The following is a 26,870-nucleotide window of genomic DNA, read 5'->3' on the forward strand; positions in this document are numbered from 1 at the left end:
CTGATAAACCAGCCTACAAATGGCAGTGGTCTTCAACCGGGGGTCTGTGAGTGACCCCTGGGGGGTCCGCAGAGGTACTTTCAGGGGGTCTGCCTGCCAATTTTTGTCAAAGTAGTTTGTGGAAATTTAGAAAATGTATATTAGACAAAAAAATATTAATCATATTGAGTAAACTCCAAGAAGTAATAAAGCTACTTTTGACAAAAAAAAGATTTACAAAGCAAATCTGATGAAGCAATATATGCGAAACGTGTTGTTTGCTCCTCCTTGCTTTTTTTTTTATATGTCAAGGGGATGTCATGTCCTGGTGTGTGCTGGATTATAAATATTATTATAGGCCACGCTTAAAATGCAGCACAATTGTATTTATTTATTTTGAATCTTAGGGGTCCCTGCTCTGTTTCTCTATCAAACAAGCTGTGATTCTCTATCAACTTGGGCTGGAAAAGGGTTGAAGACCCCTGGTCTACATGATACTGCATTTCATTATTCACCTTTCCTTTCATTCAAAGGCAGTAAAAAGTTGAAATCTCAAAATGATTCTACTTACGAGTTAGAAGCTACAAATTATTACATATTATTCGATGGAACAGCACAGCATTTAAGGGCTCTTTCAGTTGTTAGTTGTTTTCTATTCGTAGCCAGCATATTGATACTGTACTCTTGAGAGGAATGTATCATATTATACTGCATACAATTAATTTTATCCTCAGGCAGCTGTGTCAAAGCTGGTTTTGGAGCAAAAGCTGGACGCGCACGCATGCACACACACACACACGCGTCACACGCACACACACACACACACACACACACACGTACACGCACACACTCTTATGAACTCCATACATACACTAAGAGCCACACGTGAATGACTATTGTTGTGTGGAAGCAAATGGCAAATGGTTCTCTCAGTTCTGGAGCGGTAGTAGGGGGGTGCAGCAGCAGAGAGTGGTGCAGTGCAGGTGAGCACAGCAGTGTTAGGTAGTCCAGCTGGCCCGGGCCGGACACCCACTGGGTAATCATTAATTAGTCTAGCCAGTAGCCGCTATTCATTTTTGATCAAAAGTTTGGACACACCTGATTACAAAGTGTGGCAGAAAAGGCAAGCGATGTCATGATGGCACCACAGTTGAGTTGCTATGGGGACTGGGGAGGACTTCATTTTGTATCCAAGAGTGACTGAGTGTAACAGTAGAAAAGGCTTCAAATATCACCTTACACTACCAGTGAAAAGTTTGGACACACCTGGCTGAATATATTTTGTTTTTCATTAGCTTAAAAGCCATTTTGATCTACAATCTATGCTTAAATAAAACATCGAAATTTGATTCTTGGACACATCTCTTGGATAGTGAAGTTGTTGAACAGGTAGAGTGAGTAATGTTCAGTGTTTGCTGTGGCTGAGCCCCACGCCAGGACCAGCCCACCTTAGCCTGGGTAAACCCATCCCCCACGTGACCTGCTCTCAGACCTGTTCTCAGTCACTATGATAGTGACTGGGAACTGAGAGAGCAGGTCACGTGGTGGCTGGGTTTACCTAGGCTAAGCCCACCTCACCTCATCAATCAGTGTTGGATTCCTCTCAGCACTGTCATATTGCTGGCTAGGTTAAGGCTAACCATCATCTGATCTCTAGACCTTCACCTACTGAGCAGTGGCTAGGTTAAGGCTAACCATCATCTGATCTCTAGACCTTCACCTACTGAGCAGTGGCTAGGTTAAGGCTAACCATCATCTGATCTCCAGGCCTTCACCTACTGAGCAGTGGCTAGGTTAAGGCTAACCATCATCTGATCTCCAGGCCTTCACCTACTGAGCAGTGGCTAGGTTAAGGCTAACCATCATCTGATCTCTAGACCTTCACCTACTGAGCAGTGGCTAGGTTAAGGCTAACCATCATCTGATCTCCAGGCCTTCACCTACTGAGCAGTGGCTAGGTTAAGGCTAACCATCATCTGATCTCTAGACCTTCACCTACTGAGCAGTGGCTAGGTTAAGGCTAACCATCATCGGATCTCCAGACCTTCACCTACTGAGCAGTGGCTAGGTTAAGGCTAACCATCATCTGTGTGTGTCACTGCTTCTGCTCCCCACATGCTCAGGTTCAGTGGCTAGAGTGCTGCACTATCAGGCTACACTCTGGCCCTCGGCTAACTTTGCTGGGCTAAACAGAAGGGGTCTAACTGTAAGCCCAGTGTTCTCTTTGCTAAGATGGAAACTGTTTGATTCAGTGGTATGTATTAATAGCAGGTTAATAATAACTCTATTAAAAAAAACATTCTGGGCTGGCTATATGATGGCCTTAGATCACCCAGGAAATATTTAGCCTGAATAATGTTTTTAAGTGTTACAGCATGATGCTTCCTCTGTCAGGTAGCTACAGTGTTACAGCATGATGCTTCCTCTGTCAGGTAGCTACAGTGTTACAGCATGATGCTTCATCTGTCAGGTAGCTACAGTGTTACACCATGATGCTTCCTCTGTCAGGTAGCTACAGTGTTACAGCAGGATGCTTCCTCTGTCAGGTAGCTACAGTGTTACAGCAGGATGCTTCCTCTGTCAGGTAGCTACAGTGTTACAGCATGATGCTTCCTCTGTCAGGTAGCTACAGTGTTACAACATGATGCTTCCTCTGTCAGGTAGCTACAGTGTTACAGCATGATGCTTCCTCTGTCAGGTGGCTACAGTGTTACAGCAGGATGCTTCCTCTGTCAGGTAGCTACAGTGTTACAGCAGGATGCCTCCTCTGTCAGGTAGCTACAGTGTTACAGGATGTTGCTTCGTCTGTCAGGTAGCTACAGTGTTACAGCAGGATGCCTCCTCTGTCAGGTAGCTACAGTGTTACAGCATGATGCTTCATCTGTCAGGTAGCTACAGTGTTACAGGATGATGCTTCCTCTGTCAGGTAGCTACAGTGTTACAGCATGATGCTTCCTCTGTCAGGTAGCTACAGTGTTACAGCATGATGCTTCATCTGTCAGGTAGCTACAGTGTTACAGCATGATGCTTCATCTGTCAGGTAGCTACAGTGTTACAACATGATGCTTCCTCTGTCAGGTAGCTACAGTGTTACACCATGATGCTTCCTCTGTCAGGTAGCTACAGTGTTACAGCATGATGCTTCATCTGTCAGGTAGCTACAGTGTTACAGCAGGATGCTTCCTCTGTCAGGTAGCTACAGTGTTACAGCAGGATGCTTCATCTGTCAGGTAGCTACAGTGTTACAGGATGATGCTTCATCTGTCAGGTAGCTACAGTGTTACAACATGATGCTTCCTCTGTCAGGTAGCTACAGTGTTACAACATGATGCTTCATCTGTCAGGTAGCTACAGTGTTACAACATGATGCTTCCTCTGTCAGGTAGCTACAGTGTTACAGCATGATGCTTCCTCTGTCAGGTAGCTACAGTGTTACAGCATGATGCTTCCTCTGTCAGGTAGCTACAGTGTTACAGCATGATGCTTCATCTGTCAGGTAGCTACAGTGTTACAACATGATGCTTCCTCTGTCAGGTAGCTACAGTGTTACAGCATGATGCTTCCTCTGTCAGGTAGCTACAGTGTTACAGCATGATGCTTCCTCTGTCAGGTAGCTACAGTGTTACAACATGATGCTTCGTCTGTCAGGTAGCTACAGTGTTACAACATGATGCTTCATCTGTCAGGTAGCTACAGTGTTACAGCATGATGCTTCCTCTGTCAGGTAGCTACAGTGTTACAGCATGATGCTTCCTCTGTCAGGTAGCTACAGTGTTACACCATGATGCTTCCTCTGTCAGGTAGCTACAGTGTTACAGCATGATGCTTCATCTGTCAGGTAGCTACAGTGTTACAGCATGATGCTTCCTCTGTCAGGTAGCTACAGTGTTACAGCATGATGCTTCCTCTGTCAGGTAGCTACAGTGTTACAGCATGATGCTTCATCTGTCAGGTAGCTACAGTGTTACAGCACGATGCTTCATCTGTCAGGTAGCTACAGTGTTACAGCATGATGCTTCCTCTGTCAGGTAGCTACAGTGTTACAGCAGGATGCTTCCTCTGTCAGGTAGCTACAGTGTTACAGCATGATGCTTCCTCTGTCAGGTAGCTACAGTGTTACAGGATGATGCTTCCTCTGTCAGGTAGCTACAGTGTTACACCATGATGCTTCCTCTGTCAGGTAGCTACAGTGTTACAGCATGATGCTTCCTCTGTCAGGTAGCTACAGTGTTACAGGATGATGCTTCCTCTGTCAGGTAGCTACAGTGTTACACCATGATGCTTCCTCTGTCAGGTAGCTACAGTGTTACAGCACGATGCTTCATCTGTCAGGTAGCTACAGTGTTACAGCATGATGCTTCCTCTGTCAGGTAGCTACAGTGTTACAGCATGATGCTTCATCTGTCAGGTAGCTACAGTGTTACAGCATGATGCTTCATCTGTCAGGTAGCTACAGTGTTACAGCATGATGCTTCATCTGTCAGGTAGCTACAGTGTTACAGCATGATGCTTCCTCTGTCAGGTAGCTACAGTGTTACAGGATGATGCTTCATCTGTCAGGTAGCTACAGTGTTACACCATGATGCTTCCTCTGTCAGGTAGCTACAGTGTTACAGCACGATGCTTCATCTGTCAGGTAGCTACAGTGTTACAGCATGATGCTTCCTCTGTCAGGTAGCTACAGTGTTACAGCATGATGCTTCATCTGTCAGGTAGCTACAGTGTTACAGCACGATGCTTCATCTGTCAGGTAGCTACAGTGTTACAGCATGATGCTTCCTCTGTCAGGTAGCTACAGTGTTACAGCATGATGCTTCCTCTGTCAGGTAGCTACAGTGTTACAGCATGATGCTTCATCTGTCAGGTAGCTACAGTGTTACAGCATGATGCTTCCTCTGTCAGGTAGCTACAGTGTTACACCATGATGCTTCATCTGTCAGGTAGCTACAGTGTTACAGCATGATGCTTCCTCTGTCAGGTAGCTACAGTGTTACAGCAGGATGCTTCATCTGTCAGGTAGCTACAGTGTTACACCATGATGCTTCATCTGTCAGGTAGCTACAGTGTTACAACATGATGCTTCCTCTGTCAGGTAGCTACAGTGTTACACCATGATGCTTCCTCTGTCAGGTAGCTACAGTGTTACACCATGATGCTTCCTCTGTCAGGTAGCTACAGTGTTACAGCATGATGCTTCCTCTGTCAGGTAGCTACAGTGTTACAGCATGATGCTTCCTCTGTCAGGTAGCTACAGTGTTACAGCATGATGCTTCATCTGTCAGGTAGCTACAGTGTTACAGCATGATGCTTCCTCTCTCAGGTAGCTACAGTGTTACACCATGATGCTTCCTCTGTCAGGTAGCTACAGTGTTACACCATGATGCTTCATCTGTCAGGTAGCTACAGTGTTACAACATGATGCTTCCTCTGTCAGGTAGCTACAGTGTTACAGCACGATGCTTCATCTGTCAGGTAGCTACAGTGTTACAGCATGATGCTTCCTCTGTCAGGTAGCTACAGTGTTACAGCATGATGCTTCCTCTGTCAGGTAGCTACAGTGTTACAGCATGATGCTTCATCTGTCAGGTAGCTACAGTGTTACAGCATGATGCTTCCTCTGTCAGGTAGCTACAGTGTTACACCATGATGCTTCATCTGTCAGGTAGCTACAGTGTTACAGCATGATGCTTCCTCTGTCAGGTAGCTACAGTGTTACAGCATGATGCTTCATCTGTCAGGTAGCTACAGTGTTACAGCACGATGCTTCATCTGTCAGGTAGCTACAGTGTTACAGCATGATGCTTCCTCTGTCAGGTAGCTACAGTGTTACAGCAGGATGCTTCCTCTGTCAGGTAGCTACAGTGTTACAGCATGATGCTTCCTCTGTCAGGTAGCTACAGTGTTACACCATGATGCTTCCTCTGTCAGGTAGCTACAGTGTTACAGCATGATGCTTCATCTGTCAGGTAGCTACAGTGTTACACCATGATGCTTCCTCTGTCAGGTAGCTACAGTGTTACACCATGATGCTTCCTCTGTCAGGTAGCTACAGTGTTACACCATGATGCTTCCTCTGTCAGGTAGCTACAGTGTTACACCATGATGCTTCATCTGTCAGGTAGCTACAGTGTTACAGCAGGATGCTTCCTCTGTCAGGTAGCTACAGTGTTACAGCACGATGCTTCATCTGTCAGGTAGCTACAGTGTTACAGCATGATGCTTCATCTGTCAGGTAGCTACAGTGTTACAGCATGATGCTTCCTCTGTCAGGTAGCTACAGTGTTACAGCACGATGCTTCATCTGTCAGGTAGCTACAGTGTTACAGCATGATGCTTCATCTGTCAGGTAGCTACAGTGTTACAGCACGATGCTTCCTCTGTCAGGTAGCTACAGTGTTACAGCATGATGCTTCATCTGTCAGGTAGCTACAGTGTTACAGCATGATGCTTCATCTGTCAGGTAGCTACAGTGTTACAGCACGATGCTTCATCTGTCAGGTAGCTACAGTGTTACAGCATGATGCTTCCTCTGTCAGGTAGCTACAGTGTTACAGCAGGATGCTTCCTCTGTCAGGTAGCTACAGTGTTACAGCATGATGCTTCCTCTGTCAGGTAGCTACAGTGTTACAGCATGATGCTTCATCTGTCAGGTAGCTACAGTGTTACAGCACGATGCTTCATCTGTCAGGTAGCTACAGTGTTACAGCATGATGCTTCATCTGTCAGGTAGCTACAGTGTTACAGCACGATGCTTCATCTGTCAGGTAGCTACAGTGTTACAGCATGATGCTTCCTCTGTCAGGTAGCTACAGTGTTACAGCAGGATGCTTCCTCTGTCAGGTAGCTACAGTGTTACAGCATGATGCTTCCTCTGTCAGGTAGCTACAGTGTTACACCATGATGCTTCCTCTGTCAGGTAGCTACAGTGTTACACCATGATGCTTCCTCTGTCAGGTAGCTACAGTGTTACAGCACGATGCTTCATCTGTCAGGTAGCTACAGTGTTACAGCATGATGCTTCCTCTGTCAGGTAGCTACAGTGTTACAGCATGATGCTTCATCTGTCAGGTAGCTACAGTGTTACAGCATGATGCTTCCTCTGTCAGGTAGCTACAGTGTTACAGCATGATGCTTCATCTGTCAGGTAGCTACAGTGTTACAGCATGATGCTTCCTCTGTCAGGTAGCTACAGTGTTACAGCATGATGCTTCATCTGTCAGGTAGCTACAGTGTTACAGCATGATGCTTCCTCTGTCAGGTAGCTACAGTGTTACACCATGATGCTTCATCTGTCAGGTAGCTACAGTGTTACAGCATGATGCTTCCTCTGTCAGGTAGCTACAGTGTTACAGCATGATGCTTCATCTGTCAGGTAGCTACAGTGTTACAGCACGATGCTTCATCTGTCAGGTAGCTACAGTGTTACAGCATGATGCTTCCTCTGTCAGGTAGCTACAGTGTTACAGCAGGATGCTTCCTCTGTCAGGTAGCTACAGTGTTACAGCATGATGCTTCCTCTGTCAGGTAGCTACAGTGTTACACCATGATGCTTCCTCTGTCAGGTAGCTACAGTGTTACACCATGATGCTTCCTCTGTCAGGTAGCTACAGTGTTACAGCACGATGCTTCATCTGTCAGGTAGCTACAGTGTTACAGCATGATGCTTCATCTGTCAGGTAGCTACAGTGTTACAGCACGATGCTTCCTCTGTCAGGTAGCTACAGTGTTACAGCATGATGCTTCATCTGTCAGGTAGCTACAGTGTTACAGCATGATGCTTCATCTGTCAGGTAGCTACAGTGTTACAGCACGATGCTTCATCTGTCAGGTAGCTACAGTGTTACAGCATGATGCTTCCTCTGTCAGGTAGCTACAGTGTTACAGCAGGATGCTTCCTCTGTCAGGTAGCTACAGTGTTACAGCATGATGCTTCATCTGTCAGGTAGCTACAGTGTTACAGCACGATGCTTCATCTGTCAGGTAGCTACAGTGTTACAGCATGATGCTTCATCTGTCAGGTAGCTACAGTGTTACAGCACGATGCTTCATCTGTCAGGTAGCTACAGTGTTACAGCATGATGCTTCCTCTGTCAGGTAGCTACAGTGTTACAGCAGGATGCTTCCTCTGTCAGGTAGCTACAGTGTTACAGCATGATGCTTCCTCTGTCAGGTAGCTACAGTGTTACACCATGATGCTTCCTCTGTCAGGTAGCTACAGTGTTACACCATGATGCTTCCTCTGTCAGGTAGCTACAGTGTTACAGCACGATGCTTCATCTGTCAGGTAGCTACAGTGTTACAGCATGATGCTTCCTCTGTCAGGTAGCTACAGTGTTACAGCATGATGCTTCATCTGTCAGGTAGCTACAGTGTTACAGCATGATGCTTCCTCTGTCAGGTAGCTACAGTGTTACAGCATGATGCTTCATCTGTCAGGTAGCTACAGTGTTACAGCATGATGCTTCCTCTGTCAGGTAGCTACAGTGTTACAGCATGATGCTTCATCTGTCAGGTAGCTACAGTGTTACAGCATGATGCTTCATCTGTCAGGTAGCTACAGTGTTACACCATGATGCTTCATCTGTCAGGTAGCTACAGTGTTACACCATGATGCTTCCTCTGTCAGGTAGCTACAGTGTTACACCATGATGCTTCCTCTGTCAGGTAGCTACAGTGTTACAGCATGATGCTTCATCTGTCAGGTAGCTACAGTGTTACAGCATGATGCTTCCTCTGTCAGGTAGCTACAGTGTTACAGCATGATGCTTCATCTGTCAGGTAGCTACAGTGTTACAGCATGATGCTTCCTCTGTCAGGTAGCTACAGTGTTACAGCATGATGCTTCATCTGTCAGGTAGCTACAGTGTTACAGCATGATGCTTCCTCTGTCAGGTAGCTACAGTGTTACAGGATGATGCTTCGTCTGTCAGGTAGCTACAGTGTTACAGGATGATGCTTCCTCTGTCAGGTAGCTACAGTGTTACACCATGATGCTTCCTCTGTCAGGTAGCTACAGTGTTACAGCAGGATGCTTCCTCTGTCAGGTAGCTACAGTGTTACAGCATGATGCTTCCTCTGTCAGGTAGCTACAGTGTTACAGCATGATGCTTCCTCTGTCAGGTAGCTACAGTGTTACAGCAGGATGCTTCCTCTGTCAGGTAGCTACAGTGTTACAGCATGATGCTTCCTCTGTCAGGTAGCTACAGTGTTACACCATGATGCTTCCTCTGTCAGGTAGCTACAGTGTTACAGCATGATGCTTCCTCTGTCAGGTAGCTACAGTGTTACAGCATGATGCTTCCTCTGTCAGGTAGCTACATTGTTGCTCGACACATCGTCCCCCGAGGCTGCTGTCTGTGCTCTTGAGCCAGGGGCAAAATAGTGCTGACTGAGGAACAGGCTAAGAATAGGCTGTAACCGTCTCCAAGCACGCATTGATTTATCAGAGGGCAGTTATGTGTGCGCGTGCTCACATTTTCTGTCACTCTATATTTCAGCATAATATGCTGGTGCACTGTGCAGACCACCATTTCTAACAAACGCCATGCTTCTGTCTTGCAGGTCTGGCTGAACCGCTCGGCACGAGACCGGACGCTCCACAACCCCTCTCTCAAGATCCTGTGCCTGCAGTCGTCTCACTGAAAGAGCACAGAGCAGTGAGGTGTGCTGTTGCGCCCCTGGTCCCCCTTCCCCTCTGGCCCTCCCAGCTCCACACCCCCGAGCTTAAAGATGAAGTTGAAAGAGGACATGAACCCCCTGCTGCTGCAGGTCTTCCGCTCTGTAGTCTGGGTCTACTCCGTCATCACCTTCCTGCCCTGGTACTTCTTCTCCGGGGCTGGCACCAACCTGGAGCGGGCGCGCCGGGTCAAGGCGCGCTCAATAAGCGGGCACCCAGCGGGGCCTTACCGGGCCGTCAACAGCCAGCAGAAGCTAGTGGCGTGGCTGCACCCCGGGGTGGACTCCCTGGACAAGGTGTTTGAATACGCAGCCAGGAGGTTCCCAGAGAGAGACTGTCTGGGCACCAGGCAGGTGCTCAGCGAGGAGGATGAGCTCCAGCCTAACGGCAAGGTCTTCAAGAAGGTGAGGGACATTGTAGGATTGCTGCCGTGTATATAATGTGTATTGCTGTTCCTGGTACGCTTGCCCATTTGGCACACGCACACCAGATCATACCTTGTTTCACGAGTCTTTTAGAAATTCTATTCTCAGAAACGGGCGTTCAACCTCAATCTGTTTTAAGCCACAAGGTTGTAACCCGCATCTCATCTTCTCATCCAGGCGTGTAAATGTGACGTGACTCTGTGAAGTTGCCGGGCGTTTGGTTATGTCTGAGAGGGGCGCGGTGCGGTGCAGTCTGCCAGCGTGGTTAGTGTGAGGAATGTGGGTGGAGGAGCACCGATACTCTGCACCGTCAGAGTGCCGTTTCACTGGCCCTTTGTCTGTCTCACAGCTGAACACTCAGCTGCATAGCTGCAAAAGCTCCATAGAGGGCGCTGACTGACCGTGTATGAATGATGTTATTGTATGAATGGTAATAACATCAGACCTCTTTCGGATTCAAAGATTTCAGTATTGCAGCCGTGATTAATGCCTCTAGTCTCTGTAGCACCCAAGACTAGAGCTCAGCCTGTACAGTAGAGCTTAGTATGTACTGTAGAAATAAGCCCAAATTGATGATCAGCCTATGTATGCTGTGTGTAGGTCATTTTGGGGGACTATAACTGGCTGTCATACGAGGAGGCCTACCAGACATCAAAGTCTTTTGGCAGTGGTCTGGCAGCTCTCGGACAGAGGCCTCACTGTAACATCGCCATCTTCTGTGAGACCAGAGCAGAGTGGCTCATAGCAGCGCTGGCCTGCTTCATGTACAACTTCCCCCGTGAGTGACAGACAAGCATGGTCATACAGACATACTCATACATATATAATAATAATTATTATATATTATTATATTTATATTATAAACTTAGTCATGCCACAGGATCCAGACACAAAAATAGCAAATGTACAAAAACATACAGACATGATGTTCCCTCCTGCTTTATGTGATTGACCAACTCCACTGGTTTTGATTGTGACAGTGGTGACCCTGTACGCCACTCTTGGACCCACCGCCATCTCCCACGGCCTGAACGAGACAGAGGTCACCCACATCATCACAAGCAAAGACCTCCTGCAGGGCCGTCTCAAGGTAGCTGCCATGCTAATGCTATGCTACAATCTAGATTCTACAGTATTTCTGTCATCTGTCACCTGTGTCGCACAAGGCCCTGCATTTCCTCTCTTTAAAGCTAGATTCAATTAAATTCACTGACATGTCACTGATTCACTGTTTGCGTTTTGCATGCGAGATTAGGGCTTGATGAAGAGCTCAACTCTTATTTGCATTTAGTAATGACTCATCTCTCCCCTCCCCTCCCTCCCTCCCTCCCTCCCACCCAACTCCATCTCCCAGGCAATACTGTGTGATGTGCCGAGGCTGCAGCATATCATTGTCGTCGACAAGAAGCCCACCAGCTGGCCAGACCTCCCCAGAGGCATCATGGTCTACAACATGGAGACTGTGCAGGAGATGGGCTCCAGGCCTGAAAATAGTACGTTTTGCTGCAGTGTGATTTAGGACCCAGGTCCTGCAAAGAATCCGCACACTGCTCGACATTTTGATCATTTTCACCGAGGTGTTAGCGAGGGGAAAAAAAAATGTTTTCTGATGACGATCCACGATTCTCTTCAGAATATAAAGTGCAAAGTACTCAAGTGACAAGTGCTGTACAAATCAACATCTTCTCCAGTGACACCAAATGTGATTAAAAGAGGATTTCTATTTTAGTCATGGAGCTGGAACTTGAAGTACGCTGATGGGGGCTTATACAAAGCCAGCAGCCTGATGAGTAATGTGTGTGATGTGCTGTGCTATGAGTCAGCAAGAGGTGAACTCGCCCCAAAAATAAAATCCTCTCATTGCTTTGGCCTTTCAGGAAAACAAGAGGGAGATAGAGCAAGATCTTTAGGAGAATACATAGGAATACCCCTCATGATGAACTTCATGTTTGGGCTGAGACAGATGTAAACAAACATGTCGTCCATGTGTAGAAAGACTTGAGTTATGCTTATACTTCTCCACTTTGGTAAAGAAATGAAACATCTGAAATTCATCGACAACCACAATACATGTTTCCTCAAGTATATACAGTACATAGTATCTAAGTGTGTAGCCATATTACATCTACAATGGACTTCACATGGATACCAAAAAATGCATATGCATTAAGATTGGTAGAAGTGGATAAGGCTAAAAAATCATCAAAATCTTCGATTTCTTTTGATGAAGGTGCAGTACCCTTCCTCTTCCTCTTGAAGACGACACTAAATCCCCTTCAAGCCCTTCGTGGCAAACGAGTGTTTGAGGAGCTCTCACTTGGATTTATTATGCTTTGTATTGGACGACTACAGTCTTAATGGAAGAGATGTTATGGCTATCTTCTGTATCTTAGTGAAAAGACATCGCTTCCTCTCTTAATATATTGTTATTGCTAATACAGTAATGCGTAGGGGTGTCACAATATATCGTCCCACGAAATTTCGCGATAGTAAAACGTCACGATATGTATCGTTGAGATGAAATCTCATATCGTGAAATTTTTTTTTTTTTTTTTTCCAAAAATAGACAAAGAAACGTCTTTGTTTGTTGAAGTTCAATGTGTGGAAAGTAGTTCAGTTGAACAAGTCTCTGAAGAGACACATGAGAAGTTATACAGGAGAGAAACCATTCAATTGAGTTTCTGGCAAAACTGTTTACTTGACAGGAAAAATTGAAGATGCATAAAAAATAGACTAAGAAAAGTCTTGTTGTTTGAGTTTGAAGAAAAACTGAAGATGCATAATGAGAATTTATACTGCTGAGAAACCTTTTAGTTCAAAGTAAATCTAAGTGACGGTGTAACTCATTCTATTTCAAGATAAGCCTTATCTCCAATCTCATGTTTTTTCTAGTTGTTATTGTAATAACAATTTCCCACAACAGCATGTTTTGTATTTGTGCATTTCAAATAAAATACTACTTTTCCAGTCATATATTGTCATTATTCAAGTTTAAAAAAATATTGTTAAAATCGTATCGTATCGTATCGTTATCGTGAACCCAGTATCGTGATACGTATCGTATCGTGAACTGAGTGTATCGTGACACCCCTATTTAATGCGTAATGAATTCGTATCCCTCTCTAACCAGCCTCCGCCCGCTCTTCTTCCTCCACAGTGGCAGAGGATCGCAGCCAGCCGGGCCCGTCCGACATGGCCGTCATCATGTACACCAGCGGGTCCACAGGCGTCCCTAAGGGCGTCATGATCTCCCACAGCAACATCATCGCCGCCATCACGGGCATGGCCGAGCGGATCCCCAACCTCGAGTATGCCCGCGTCACATTCACCGTTCTCTCCGGATCACATGATCTCTCTCACTTCCTCTCCTCCACTTCTCAGCTATACTTTCTTTTCCCGTCGTCTGCTTCATGCTCCTTTGTGTGCCGCTTCCTCTCTTGAACTGAACAAAAAAACAAACATATATTCTACCATGTCTATAACCTCTGCAGGTTTTTTGTGTCCTCTACTACCCCCCAAGATTGTACTTTCTTTGTTGTCTGTATAGTGGAAATTAACCCAAGATCGTTTCTGTGCTTGCAGCGAAACAGACACCTACATTGGCTACCTGCCCTTGGCCCATGTTCTAGAGCTGAGTGCTGAACTGGTGTGCATCTCTCACGGCTGTCGCATCGGCTACTCGTCCCCACAGACGCTAGCCGACCAGGTCAGTGTTGTCTCTCCTGGATGCGTTAGAGTCATAGGTCATATATTATTGAGACGTACAGCGTCACCGCTGCTGTTAAGCGATGCTGCCAACACCGTGGCTTGTCTCGTTTCATTTGTCCAGTCGACCAAGATAAAGAAGGGCAGTAAAGGAGACACCAGCGTGCTGAGACCTACCCTCATGGCTGCTGTGCCGGTAAGTCTCTTACCACCACATAAACGGCACAAATGCCAGATAAGATAAGATGCTGCCAAGTCTGTTCTGGAAGAAGCTCTGATGGTATTTGCTGTTAACGTTCCAGTCCTTCATGGAGCTGAGAGGACACAGAAACACATTAACACGTAGTTGTAGCGAATGTTTGTACACAATCGCCATTTCACATAATGATATTTCTTGTGAAGAATGAACTTAATGTATTATAGCCAGCAGACGAGCAGAGCAATATGGCCATCCTGATCTTTAACAGTCATCCAATTAACATTATACATATTAAAAACTGACCAAAGTCCTTCAAATCCAGTCAAGACATTGCAGCCTGGAGAGAGTCTGGCATTTTGCAATTGCAAGAGTTATATGCTTTCTTTTCTCTTTTTTCTTTTCTTCTCCCCCGTCTCTCTGCCTGGCCTGTGTAGGAGATCATGGACCGCATCTATAAGAATGTGATGACCAAAGTGGAGGAGATGAGCCACTTTCAGAAGACGCTCTTTGTGCTGGCCTACAACTACAAGATGGAGCAGATCTCCAAAGGCTACAACACGCCTCTCTGCGACAGGTAACACACACACCACAGTATACATGGGCTGGATCTAGAGCGAGGCTCCTTCAATTGACTACCTTCACTCACTTTAAGTCGATACATTAGCGAACATTAACCATTAACCTACAGTACATGGCTAACCTTAACCCAGGCATAATTCTTAACCTAACCCTGTTAAACACTCACACACTGGAAGTGAAGCCATTCAACAGAGAAGGATTCTCTAGCACACACGAAACATTGCATAGTATTGATTTAATAATGCCTTTGGAGTGTCCAATAATCAATATCTTGATTCCATGTAGATTCATCACTAACTTTGGAAAGTTTTGAATGACTTGCTGTATTTTCGTCTGCTATGTGAGAGTGTAGCCAGTAGCCACTCTGATTCCCTCCTCCTCCTCTCTGCATCTCTGTGCTGTATGTGTTAAGTTAAGTTAAGTTAAGTTAAGTTAAGTTAAGTTAAGTCTTATTCCTCTGCCTCCCCCCTCAGCATCGTGTTCAAACGGGTGCGCACGCTGTTGGGAGGGAGCACGCGGGTGCTGCTGTCAGGCGGAGCTCCGCTGTCGGCTGCCACCCAGCGCTTCATGAACATCTGTCTGTGCTGCCCTGTGGGCCAAGGCTACGGCCTGACGGAGACCTGCGGAGCTGGCAGCATCACTGACAGTAAGTCAAATAGCTTTGGGAGGGAGGGAGACTTTCTTTCTGCCCAGAGGGAAATGAAAAGATAACCAATCAAAAAGGCAGCATATTTGATGTGCAGTTATTGCCTAGATCTACCATGGTAACACAGGTGTGTGTGTGTGTGTGTGTGTGTGTGTGTGTGTGTGTGTGTGTGTGTGTGTGTGTGTGTGTGTGTGTGTGTGTGTGTGTGTGTGTGTGTGTGTGTGTGTGTGTGTGTGTGTGTGTGTGTGTGTGTGTGTGTGTGTGCGTGTGCGTGCGTGTGCGTGTGTTTCTTTATCTTCAGATTGGGACTACAGCACAGGACGAGTGGGCGCTCCACTAGTTTGCTCAGAGATAACTCTCAAGGACTGGGAAGAGGGTGAGTGGGATGCCAACGACCAGACTGTAGAGGGAGCGAGCAAGAGAGAAAATAATGATCTTCAGTGTCTTCTTCTTTTATTATGATTATGAATAAGCTCTGTGCTCCTCCAGGTGGTTACTACAGCACAGACAAGCCCAACCCACGGGGGGAGATTGTGATGGGCGGACCCAATGTGACCATGGGCTACTACAAGAACGAAGCCAAGAACTGCAAGGACTTTTTTTTGGATGCGAACGGCCAGCGATGGTTCTGCACCGGAGACATCGGAGAGGTCCACCCTGACGGATGCCTCAAGATCATTGGTAATTAATCCATAAACATGTGTGGGTGGTGGTGGGAGGGGGGGTCGGTGAAAATGCAGATAGGATTCTAAAGTGTGTTCTCTCCCTGTAGACCGTAAGAAGGACCTGGTGAAATTGCAGGCGGGCGAGTACGTCTCTCTAGGAAAAGTGGAGGCTGTTCTGAAGAACTGCTCGCTCATAGACAACATCTGTGCCTACGCCAACAGGTAAAAGCCTACACGCGCTCTTTCTGTCTCTTTCTGCCTCTCTCGGTTTCTCTAGATCAGTGTTTCCCAACCAATGCGCCCTCTAGTGGGCCGCAAAATATTTTCAAGTTGAAGCTCGTAAAAATTTGTGGGCCACGAGTCCGTGTTTGACGAGCTCAGTTTTGAAGCTAGAGTGGAGCTTCTGCTATTATTGCCTAACAGCAACACAATAATCACAGGAAAAGTCTGTTGAATCTTGTAGCGGTGATGTGAGGTCAGTATCAGCACTCACTCCCGTTGTCGGATGCTTAACGCTCGGGTGTGCACGTGCACGCGCCACCATCGGAGAAGTCTGTCTAACCAAGCAGAGACTTTATTACAAAAACTAACGAAACAAAAAACGCTCTTCTCCAACTTCCGAGTTCAAATGGATGAATGCTCAAGTCCAAGTCGAGTCATGAGTCCTCAAAATTGGACTCGAGTACTACAACACTGGCTGATAAACAACAAGTTACACACACATACACACACACACACACAAAACTTGTGGACCATCCTGTTTCTGTTTTTCTTCAGTGACCAGTCGTACGTGATCAGCTTCGTGGTGCCCAACCACAAGCAGCTCATGGTGTTGGCGGAGCAGAGGCAGGTGAGAGGCAGCTGGGAGGAGATCTGCAACAACCCTGAGATGGAGAGAGAGGTCCTCCGCATCATTACTGAGGCTGCCATCTCAGGTAGGGAGAATAACCCTTCCATTGCTATACTTAGACCTTCTTTTCCTACGACTTGCATCTTACATCATGCTATGGTCACAGGAATATTGTAATGCCACTAAGGCCTGCACTTGCATTTTTTGCTTGAAATTATACTACCAGTCAAAAGTTTGGACACAAGCATTTTTCTTTATTTTTCACATTTTAGAATAATAGCTAAAGATGTCAAAGCTATGAAATGACACAAAAAAAGTGTGAAACAAATCAAAACTATATTACTATATTATATTTTCAATTCTTTAAAATAACCGCCCTTTGCGTTGATGGACAGGCAAAGGCTTCGGAGAGAAATTCATACAGTAGATGGGCTTCAACTTCACAGTTTATATTTGTCTAAGAAACACATGTCAAACATTTAAGCATAAGCCTTTAGATCAAAATGGCTTTAAGACAAAGAAAAACATAGTACAGTCAATCAGGTGTGTCCAAACTTGACTGGTAGTGTACGAATTGAAGCCTTGTCTACTGTTGCTGCAGTCATTGTAAGTTTGCTCTTAGATGAGAACAGCCAATAGAGAGCCAACGTGAACGTCACTTCCTGCTTAAGCACTGTACCAGAGATTTTCATCCGCCATTTATTTTCCCATAAACATTTTGTAAAATTCTTGTAAAAATAGTTTTACTTAGTCAAACCAAACGGTTCAGCTATATTTACAATCGGGAGAGACCATAGAACATTTTGCTCGGACCAAAACTTAAAAAAACACCACCGAACAAATATTTTCTTTAAATTCACAAAGTACGTTTTGGTCCAAGTGAAATGTTATGTGGTCGCTCCTGTTTCTAAATATATCTGAACCGTTGTGGTTTGACCAAGTAAAACTATTTTTATAAGCATTTTACGAAATGTCTATGGGAAAATAAATGGCGGATGAAAATCTCTGGTACAGTGCTGAAGCAGGAAGTGACGTTCACTTTGGCTGTCTATAAAGCAATATAAACCAAAGCAATGCAGGTTAGCAATTCAGCCATGGTGCGATAGTGTCTCCTGCCTTTCTAGCACGCTTGGTACTAGTTTTTATACGTGATATCTGTCCTTCCTGACTTGTGGTTTTGCTCTGCTCCGACCAGCCAAACTGGAGCGCTTTGAGATCCCCAAGAAGATCTGCCTGAGCGCCGAGGCCTGGACCCCAGAGACCGGCCTGGTCACCGACGCATTCAAACTGAAGCGCAAGGAGCTCAAATCACACTACCAGGAAGACATTGAGAGGATGTACGGTGGAAAATAACACACAAGAAGACCCACTACAGCACAAGCATATCCTTACACACATGCACAGGGAGCTCAGAAGCCACTACCAGGACTATGTGGTGAGGAATTGATCGATACAGGTAAAACACACACACACACTAATACAGATAGTCAAAGCAACCCAAGCACCACCTCCTCGGCTTCCCTGCGACCAGCTTCGATCAAAGTGGGGGGGAAACACTTGAATCCGGTTCAGAACTCTGTCAAAACCAAAAGGCAGAAGGGCCCTTACAGGTAGCCGAACCAGCCAGACGCTCCTCTCTGACGGTTTTAGCGCTTTGGGTTGCTAATTATGGCGACCCAAGGCGGCACATGAAGTTTAAACGTGGCGCCAGAATCGATGTCAGCGCGCCCCTCTCCTCTGCTAGTCTCCCTTCCTCCTTGCTCCCCTGCTCTCTGGAGCCTTCCATCAGTTCCGCACGGTCCTGGACTCTGCTTGGAGTGCAGATTGGTGGTAGGGAAAGCATGACCAAGGCCTCCTGGGCTTTAAGAGTACATTCAGGTTGGAATCGATGCAGGGATCTCTTTTTATCTTTCAATGATGTGGTGATGGGTTGTGTTTTGTTTTCATCTCTTCTCGTCTTGTTTTAATTGTATTTGTCATCTCTGAAACCCATTTCACGAGGATCATTTTTGAGTTATCAGTGTCGCAAAGCCATGAGAGATTGAACGTAAGATGTTTTTAAATGTTTTTATTACCGTTATTTTGTGGTTTGTATTACTCTGAGCGTTTTTTTGTATTTCTTTACTCTCCTGTTGTTGTTGTTTTTTTATTGACATTTTTTTTCTTCTTTTTCGACTTGAATGAGCTTTCGTTTGTTCCCTCATTTGCCTGTGTCCCAAAGTGTGTATATCTGAGTGTGTGTGTTTACTGACTCGAGTACAGTAGTTGAGTCCAGTCTGGAGTCCCCTCTGTCCCGTCAAAGGCATCCATGGGCCCCCATCTCTGACCGGCCCCTGGCTGCCTCGCAACCTCTGTCCTATCCGTTCTTTTTTTCCCCTGGATTCCTTTGGTTCTTTGTGGATTCATTGACATAGATAGCCCTACCACATATTCCTCCAGTCATGACCGATGCACCGTACGGAGGTCTCCAAGCCGGGCACTACACCTCCCCCAGAAATGTCGTAACATTAGTTAGCTGTACATTTAGGCATTCATTGGTTGCTCTCCAAACTACTTTGGCTACAACTGTACATGTTCTTCTTCTTTTTTTGCCATATAATAGGTCTAGTTACTGTTACCTGTATCTATGAATATGAAATGCAAATTGAATGTGCAATATTTATACACAAATTTTAAACTAAAGTATGTAGGAAGGAAAAACGCACAGATAGCCCCTTCCACCGTGTATGAATGTTTGGGCCTGTTACTTTCCACTTTGATGTATAAAGGAAAAGCTGTAGGAATAGAAGCATAGGAGTATACAGTACATGTAGGTAATAATGAAGTCAAGAGAATGGTAGACGGACACTGATAGGGGAGTGTAGATGTAGCCCATTTGTAAAGGTTTCAAACGTACTGTGGTAAATGACTTCATGTTCTTCAAGACTGAAAAGTGAAAATCTAATAGTTGGTATTGTACAAAATGCATGATGAAGAAAAATGTGCAACTTTACCAAAGCACTTGAGTATATGTATATACAGCCCTGGAAGAAATTAATATACCACTATTTTTTTTCTTTTTCTTAAATCATCTCCAGCTAGACGAGAGAGATCTTCTTCTTTTTCCTGACTGAATTTTGCAGTGGTCTCTTAACTTTTTCCCTGAGCTGTATATACAGTCTATATTGTATATAGAGAGAGATATTTGAATGGCACTCCAGTCAAACAATTGAATTATGAAACATACCTCCTTATGAATACACTCCTTATGTAAGTGTGAGAATCTACATTATGAGCTCATGTAGACATTCATTCAAATACTTTTCCATGCTGTATGTGTAATGTATATAAAAAAGGATCTTCAGTAGGATTTTGCCAGCTGCCATGCATTTGAACGCATGGATTACATACACCACCTTTATGTTTTGTGATGGGTGGTGATATTCTCTGAATGGCATCAATAAGAGCTGCTTCAGTCTACTGTAGCTCATCTCTAGCAGATTAAATGGTGTTCGGTCAGTCGGTGGTCCTTACGTTAGGGCAGCTCACTCCCCAGCTTCTAGCCACTGACAAAACGGTCACAACATGATATTCTCACAGCTTGGTATGCCAGTCCTGCTTTGCTTATACAAAATACCTATTGCATTATTGTTAAAGGTACAGTCGGGCGCACAAACTAACTTCTCTTATCAGATGTCTGATAGCTTCATGCAGAAGGGTTATTTTAGCATGTAGAAATGATAGCACTGTCATGATAAACTGAGAACCCATTCTTCCCTTCCTGTGTTTTTTTTTATTGTTTCTTTTTGACATTTCTCTCTCCTGTAATTTCAGTAGCAAGTCAGTCCTTTTTGCTGCTTTCCTCTGCCTGGCTAGAGGTGGCTAGTTGCCTTCTGACACCCATGTCTTCTTGGGTCATGAGAATGTGAAGTGCCCCCCCCCCCCCCGTGTTTCGCTGATGTCTTAGTAGTGACATCCATCTGAACTACTGACTTCACTATGGACAAGGCAAAGAGGGTGGATGGTGTCAAGATGAATTCTGCCACTCCTATTGTTTTTACTCGTGCTGTAAATAGGTTTGGAGTGGAGAGAACGATGATCAAAGTTCATTAAAGCTACCAGTTGTACAGGTGTAAAAACCTCTTTGGAACCTATTTAATCGTCTTTGTTATTATTGACCAGTTTTTGGGGTCTCCTCTTTGTTTTGTGTGGGTAAGTGGCCCGGCGAGGTGGGCTATTGCAAGTGTCTCCTTCCTTATTTATTTGTAATCTGGCCTTGAAAATTCTGTTATGAAAATAAAAGTTTGTGTTGTAATTGGTGCTCGTTTGGTTCCCCCTTTTTTTCGTAGGTGTGTGTGTGTGTGTGTGTGTGTGTGTGTGTGTGGGGAACACATTCTGTCAGGCACAACATGCTAATATGATCACTGACTTGATTAGAATCTTGTCCTGCAACCAGAGTTTCTATGGCAACGAAGGCCTGTGTGTGTGAGAGAGAAAGAGAATCTGGTTTGTGAAAGTGGACGTGTGGCACGTCGACGCAAACAGAACCTGCAGTTGCGGGAGTCAACCTATCAGACCTGGTAAACAAAAGGATTTGTCAGTGTTCCCACAGGACATCTACAGTATGGTATGTATGGTCTCCACCTGTGAAATAATTTCATTTATGACACAAATAAACTTGTCTCCCTGCTCCCTCGACTTCCACCTGCTAGATAAACCTGGTTCCCCAACAGCATGTTGGTACGATTATTGTGTTTCTTGGGACAAATAATGTCAATTCTTCTTGAAAACAGCCCTGATCCTATATCATTTTTAGGTCTGAACAGTGCTTTGCTCGGGTAGCACCAGTTATTGAAGACAAATTGAACAGTCCATATTATTATGTTATGTTTATCCTGCTAGATTACATTAAATTCTTAATCAGCAATTGCACTATGATTGAAACAGTGTAGGTCCACCACTGGCTTTGTTTCCATCTTGATTCATTTGAATGGAGACATGTCTTCTCTTTGAAATTGAGTTTTTCTTAACAAGAAAACACTGAAGTTAACCTAGTCTGTCATTTCAGTTCCGGTGGGTTTACGGAAGAAGCTTATTTTCCAACAAACCTATAAAACTACCATCATCAATGTACCTAAAGTTTGCATTGGCTTCAATGTTACGATGCGAAGATAATACAAATGACAATGCAATCAAAGAACCTCCCTTGGTGAAAAGGCGATCAGGAATAACATGGGTGGTGAAAAATCAGTCTGCTAGCTCTATCTGCAGAAAAGTGTGACGTGCCTCCTCTCTCCCCTCCTCTCCCTCCATCCAACCCTATGGGACCTGTGTGAGTCAGAGGCACAATGCTCCCTGCAATAGCCCACTTGATTCTGACGCACACACACACACACACACACACACACACAAAAGAGTAGTTCGACCACAAAGACAACAATGGCACCAAGCTGCACAAAACTGAAGGACATTTCCACGTTGTATGAATGTGGTTTTGTCTCTGTGTCTGTGTGTGTGTGTGTCTCTCCCTCTTCATTCCAACACTTCTTCCTCCTCTCTCTCACTCTATGACTCAGAACTCAAAGTGCTCAGAAACTTTATATGTCTGTTTGTGCTGTATGCACACGCTCCAGTGTGAGCCAATAAACCATATTGAAGTTTACCCAAGGATGAGTTGAGCTGAACTGGAGCTGCCGCACAACCCTGGAGAGGTGAGAGGTGGGTGCTGGTGGCTGATAAAATAATGACATCTGAGGCTTAACTGAGATATGAAGCAGAAGGTTTCGGTGTGCTGTTTGATGGATTCATGGATTACATGAGGCGAATGTTGGCTCCAGGTGTGAGGCTGGGTCTAAAGCGGTGCGTGGAGGTGGGCTGACACATCGAGGTGAATGGAGAGGAAAAGGTGAGGTACGCTAAGTTAAGTTAAGTTACCCTTTATTTATCCCCGTGGGGAAATTCATCCTCTGCATTTGACCCATCCTCTACTAGGAACCTTCCTAGAACTAGGAGCAGTGGGTAGCCACAGTGCAGCGCCCGGGGCCGATTCGGGGCCATTGCCTTGGTCAGGGGCACTGACAGGAGTATTAACCCTAACATACATGTCTTTGATGGTTGGAGGAGACCGGAGCACCCGGAGAAAACCCACACGAACACGGGGAGAACATGCAAACTCCACACAGAAAGGACCTGGGACGGACCGGGGTTCGAACCCGGGACCTTCTTGCTGTGAGGTAACAGCGCTAACCACTGAGCCACCGTGCCATCCTAAACTGAAGGTAGAAGCTAGACTGAAAGTCGAGCACCAAAGATCCAAAGGAGGCTCTGGTTTATTTTGCCCCTGCCCTATCTTTTATACAGACATGTGTTCCCAAAGGCCCACTTAAAATGTCATTGTTTTGTTTTGTATAAAGATATTTGACCGTCACATCATTACTAACTGGTAGGGATGGGTCGATACACTGAATACAAAAATGTGACAATACGTATCCTGTGGCAGGAAATTGAATCGGGATATTAGCTCCATTTTATTCTGCTGTAGTAATCACACAAAAAAAGATGGCTCGCCCATCGCAATTTCACAAGCTCTCCATCCAAATGATATTATTTGCACTTTGTAATGACATTTTTAAATGTGTTGACATTCTAGCAAGACATTGCTAGAAATATTTGGGTCACAGAAATAGAATGCAAAACACAATTCTGCAAAAGTTCAGTGACTTTGACGTCATTACGTGAGATAAACACCCCTGCCATCCCTAGTAACGACACTGTAGTACCTTCATTAAACAGGTGACCCTCCCCCTCTGTCCAATATGATGAAAAACAGTTTTTCCTTGCCCATTCATACTTGAGTCATCCTTCAACCTAACAACCCACAGAATATGAAAAGTGAATGCCGCTGCATTGTTGCCCTGAGAGGTTGAGCCTGCATTTGAAAAGAAAATGGCAACAGAATTCATAACCTACACTGGGAAATGTGAGCTAAAAAGAGAATCATCTTGTAATAAAAGTGCCTCGGTGTGCGGTGTCTTCTTGTCAGTCAGTCATGATTTGCGTCACGTTTTGTGTCACGAACCTGGTCACGAAAGTGACACTTGACTTTCGTGACGTCAGCCGGGCCGAAGGCCCTGGGCGACTGATACCACGTGGGCTGGGCCCAAGCTGTTACATGGTTTTAGGTCTGGCTGTTACGTGGTTTTTACCTCTGGCTCTTACGTGGTTTTAGGTCTGGCTGTTATGCCCAAAACACACACAGACCTTCCACACACACAACACAACACCGGGCCGGAGTCCCACCAAACTAGATGATCAGATAATCTAGTATTTCAAAGTGCTGTTCTTCCCTTTTAGTCGACTGTGCTGCCCATAACGTGTGCAGCCCTGCTGGTTCTGTTATTGGTGGAGCTGCACTGAGCCAAGCTGACCTTTGGCTGTGCTCGGTAACAGCGCGCGGCGCCAGGCGCCGGCTCGCAGCGAGGGCCAAAGTGGAGGTGGGCAGGGCAGCGCGCGGCATGTGTGAGGTCTGGTAACGAGCCTGAGGAGAGAGGAGACGAGCCAGGGAGAGGGTGAGGGAGAGGGTGGGGCGAGATGATGGGAGGGATGGAGAGGCAGAGCCGGGGGGGGGGGGGGGGGGGGGGCAGCGACTGATACGTCTGGCCGATGACTCACCAATGCCGGGTATTTATAGCATCAGGGAGGGGGGGAGGGGAGGGAGGCAAAAGGTGTGTGGGTGTAGGAGTGAGGGGGGCAAGCGGTTTGGGATGACAGCCAGGGCAGCAGCAGAGGAGGGACAACAGGCGAGGGGAGGAGGGGAGGAGGGGAGGAGGGCTAGATGAATTAGAAAGAACGCAATGGACAGATGAGAGGGATGAACCGTGACAGAAAGGGAGGAGAGGCAGAAATAGCACAGGGCTCGCAAGAGAATTTACACGTATTTGAGTGTAGGTTATATCTCGCCACAAAAACAACCCAGCATGCATTGGGTGTGGCACCACTGCAGTCAATGCACAGCTCAGTGACGGCTGTGTTGTTGTTGGCATAGGTGTGTGTCCACTTCAGCGAATGGCAGCAGGCCTATGACAGGTGCCACCATCCACACACACATACTGAGACATAATGAGACCTCTCCTGGGCGGTCAAGTGTCTGTGCCACCAACAGCGTCATCTGCTCTCACACACACACACACACACATGCAGAATATGCACACACACAGACACACACAAACACACTAGCCTACAGTGTCCCGCGGAGATGCTGGCTGTCCAGATGGGCGATGTGAAGGAGGACAGGTGGCTTTAATGAACACAATAATCATCGTTGTTGCCTAGACACTGAACAACCCAAGCTGGCTCAGCCAATCAGGGAGAGAACAGAGTAACTTTGAAGCTTTGCCCAGCATCATTATAATGTGTGAACGCACTCACACCTTTTTTTCTGGATGTATTTATTTTTATTATTTTTTTATTTTTTATTTTTCCCTTTATTAGATAGGACAGTAGGAAGACAGGAAAGGTGGAGGGAGACAGAGGGGAGGACATTCGACAAAGGACCAGGGGTCAGATTCAAACCCTGGACAGCCGCGTGAAAGAATAAACCGTTGTGGTACGCGCTCTACCAGGTGAACCACCGGGATGCCCCCTGAATCTATTTCTCAATGATAAGTAAGGATTTCTCAATGGTAGGAGTGGGTTCTTTGAGATATACGTGTACCATAAACCAGACACATCAATGAATGAATTTGGTGATTCATGTTAATTGGCACGTGTCCATCTTTAGGGAATTGTCTTTCCTCCAACATCGTTACCTCCCTGGTGGATCTTTGCTTCTCACTCTGCTCGGCTTGACACAGTATCTTTGGCGAGATTTCTTCATCAAAAAACACACCCTGCCTCCCTGCCTCTGGTGACGTCAGCCAGTGCGTCACACACTGCGCCCCTCGCCGTAGACACTAACGTATGCGCATGTGCGCTCCTGTGCACATGCACACATAAAAACACACACACACACACACACACACACAGAATGAACCACAGAAAATATCTTAGGGATGAGTCAGACATAACCGAGGTGAACACACACCCAGAAAAGCAGGGCGTATGGAGGGGAATAAGAACAAGCGAAAAAGATTTTGACGGATTACTGGGGAGGAGGAGTGAGCGAGAGAGGAACTGAAGTGGAGATAACTGAACATGAGCTCTACTGGGAAGATAGGACAGAGTGAAGCAACTTGCCAAAAGAAGGGGGTGATACGATGAGAGAGAGAGAGAGAGAGAGAGAGAGAGAGAGAGAGAGAGAGAGAGAGAGAGAGAGAGAGAGAGAGAAAGAGAGAGAGAGAAAGAGAGAGAGAGAGAGAGAGAGCGGGGACGAGGTTTAGGATGTCTGAGGCAAACAAAGAAATATGTGAAAGTGAAACGGTGGCAATAATGCGGCGGGAGAGAAAGAGACGTGGGTGAGAATGTAAAAGTGAACTTGGGAAGTGACAGATTGCACGCTGGCGCTTTGAAGGAGAGGTGCTGGAGGAAATGAAGAGAGGAGCGTTGATGGAGGAGGGATGGAGAGGGCTCAGCTGGCACACTCCCTCTCATTACTGCGGGCTCATTCAGCTCTCCTGCTGGATTCCTCTGGCATTATGTGGACATGTGCCCTTTTCAAAAGAGGCTAGTGTGTCTAGGCTCGCCGCCTTCTTTCCTTCCCTACTCTCCTTCAGTTCCCCCTCTCTCCTCGCCACATTGCCCAAGACAGCACCCTTCTCCTCTTCCTTATTCCTGCTCTCTCCTCCTTGCTCCTAATGGCTCAGACAAGCACAACCCGGCCCTAATGGCCCCCATCTATGTCCATGTTCCCTGTTAAAAGCCACCACCGTCCTCCTGAAGATGAGCACCAGATGAGGACCATGTTTTACCACAGTAATTGGCACAAGTGGGGGGGGGGGGGCCCATATGGGGGACAGCTGGGACAGAGAAAAGGGATCTGAGATTGTGGAGGTGAGAAGAGGGAAGGAGGAGAGGGAGGGACAGAATGTGAGGAAACAGTAGATGGATAAATCCAGAAGGAGGCAGTAATGCAACATAAAGGATGCCAACTGCCATAAAACACCGAACACACAGAAGAAGAAGACAGAGAAAAGGGGAAAGAATGGGGTGGCATGGTGGCTCAGTGGTTAG

At 45.9% G+C, this 26,870-nt stretch overlaps 1 protein-coding gene across 1 annotated transcript in view; it reads left to right on the plus strand.

Annotated features, from left to right (window-relative positions):
- Positions 1 to 20,973, plus strand: part of acsl3b (acyl-CoA synthetase long chain family member 3b) — a 23,133-nt gene extending 2,160 nt beyond the window's left edge. Inside the window, exons 2-15 of the mRNA XM_083658893.1 lie at positions 9,541 to 10,059; positions 10,681 to 10,858; positions 11,061 to 11,170; positions 11,435 to 11,573; positions 13,238 to 13,388; positions 13,663 to 13,786; positions 13,910 to 13,981; positions 14,419 to 14,558; positions 15,037 to 15,209; positions 15,511 to 15,585; positions 15,699 to 15,890; positions 15,982 to 16,096; positions 16,652 to 16,809; positions 17,920 to 20,973. Of these exons, the coding sequence (XP_083515019.1) occupies positions 9,709 to 10,059; positions 10,681 to 10,858; positions 11,061 to 11,170; positions 11,435 to 11,573; positions 13,238 to 13,388; positions 13,663 to 13,786; positions 13,910 to 13,981; positions 14,419 to 14,558; positions 15,037 to 15,209; positions 15,511 to 15,585; positions 15,699 to 15,890; positions 15,982 to 16,096; positions 16,652 to 16,809; positions 17,920 to 18,077 (2,136 nt within the window). The 5' untranslated portion in view covers positions 9,541 to 9,708 and the 3' untranslated portion in view covers positions 18,078 to 20,973. The remainder of the gene's footprint in view (positions 1 to 9,540; positions 10,060 to 10,680; positions 10,859 to 11,060; positions 11,171 to 11,434; positions 11,574 to 13,237; positions 13,389 to 13,662; positions 13,787 to 13,909; positions 13,982 to 14,418; positions 14,559 to 15,036; positions 15,210 to 15,510; positions 15,586 to 15,698; positions 15,891 to 15,981; positions 16,097 to 16,651; positions 16,810 to 17,919) is intronic.
- Positions 20,974 to 26,870: the final 5,897 nt, after the last annotated feature.

The sequence above is a fragment of the Poromitra crassiceps genome (genome assembly GCF_964638095.1).
Source record: "Poromitra crassiceps genome assembly, chromosome: 23".
Lineage (NCBI taxonomy): Eukaryota > Metazoa > Chordata > Actinopteri > Beryciformes > Melamphaidae > Poromitra > Poromitra crassiceps.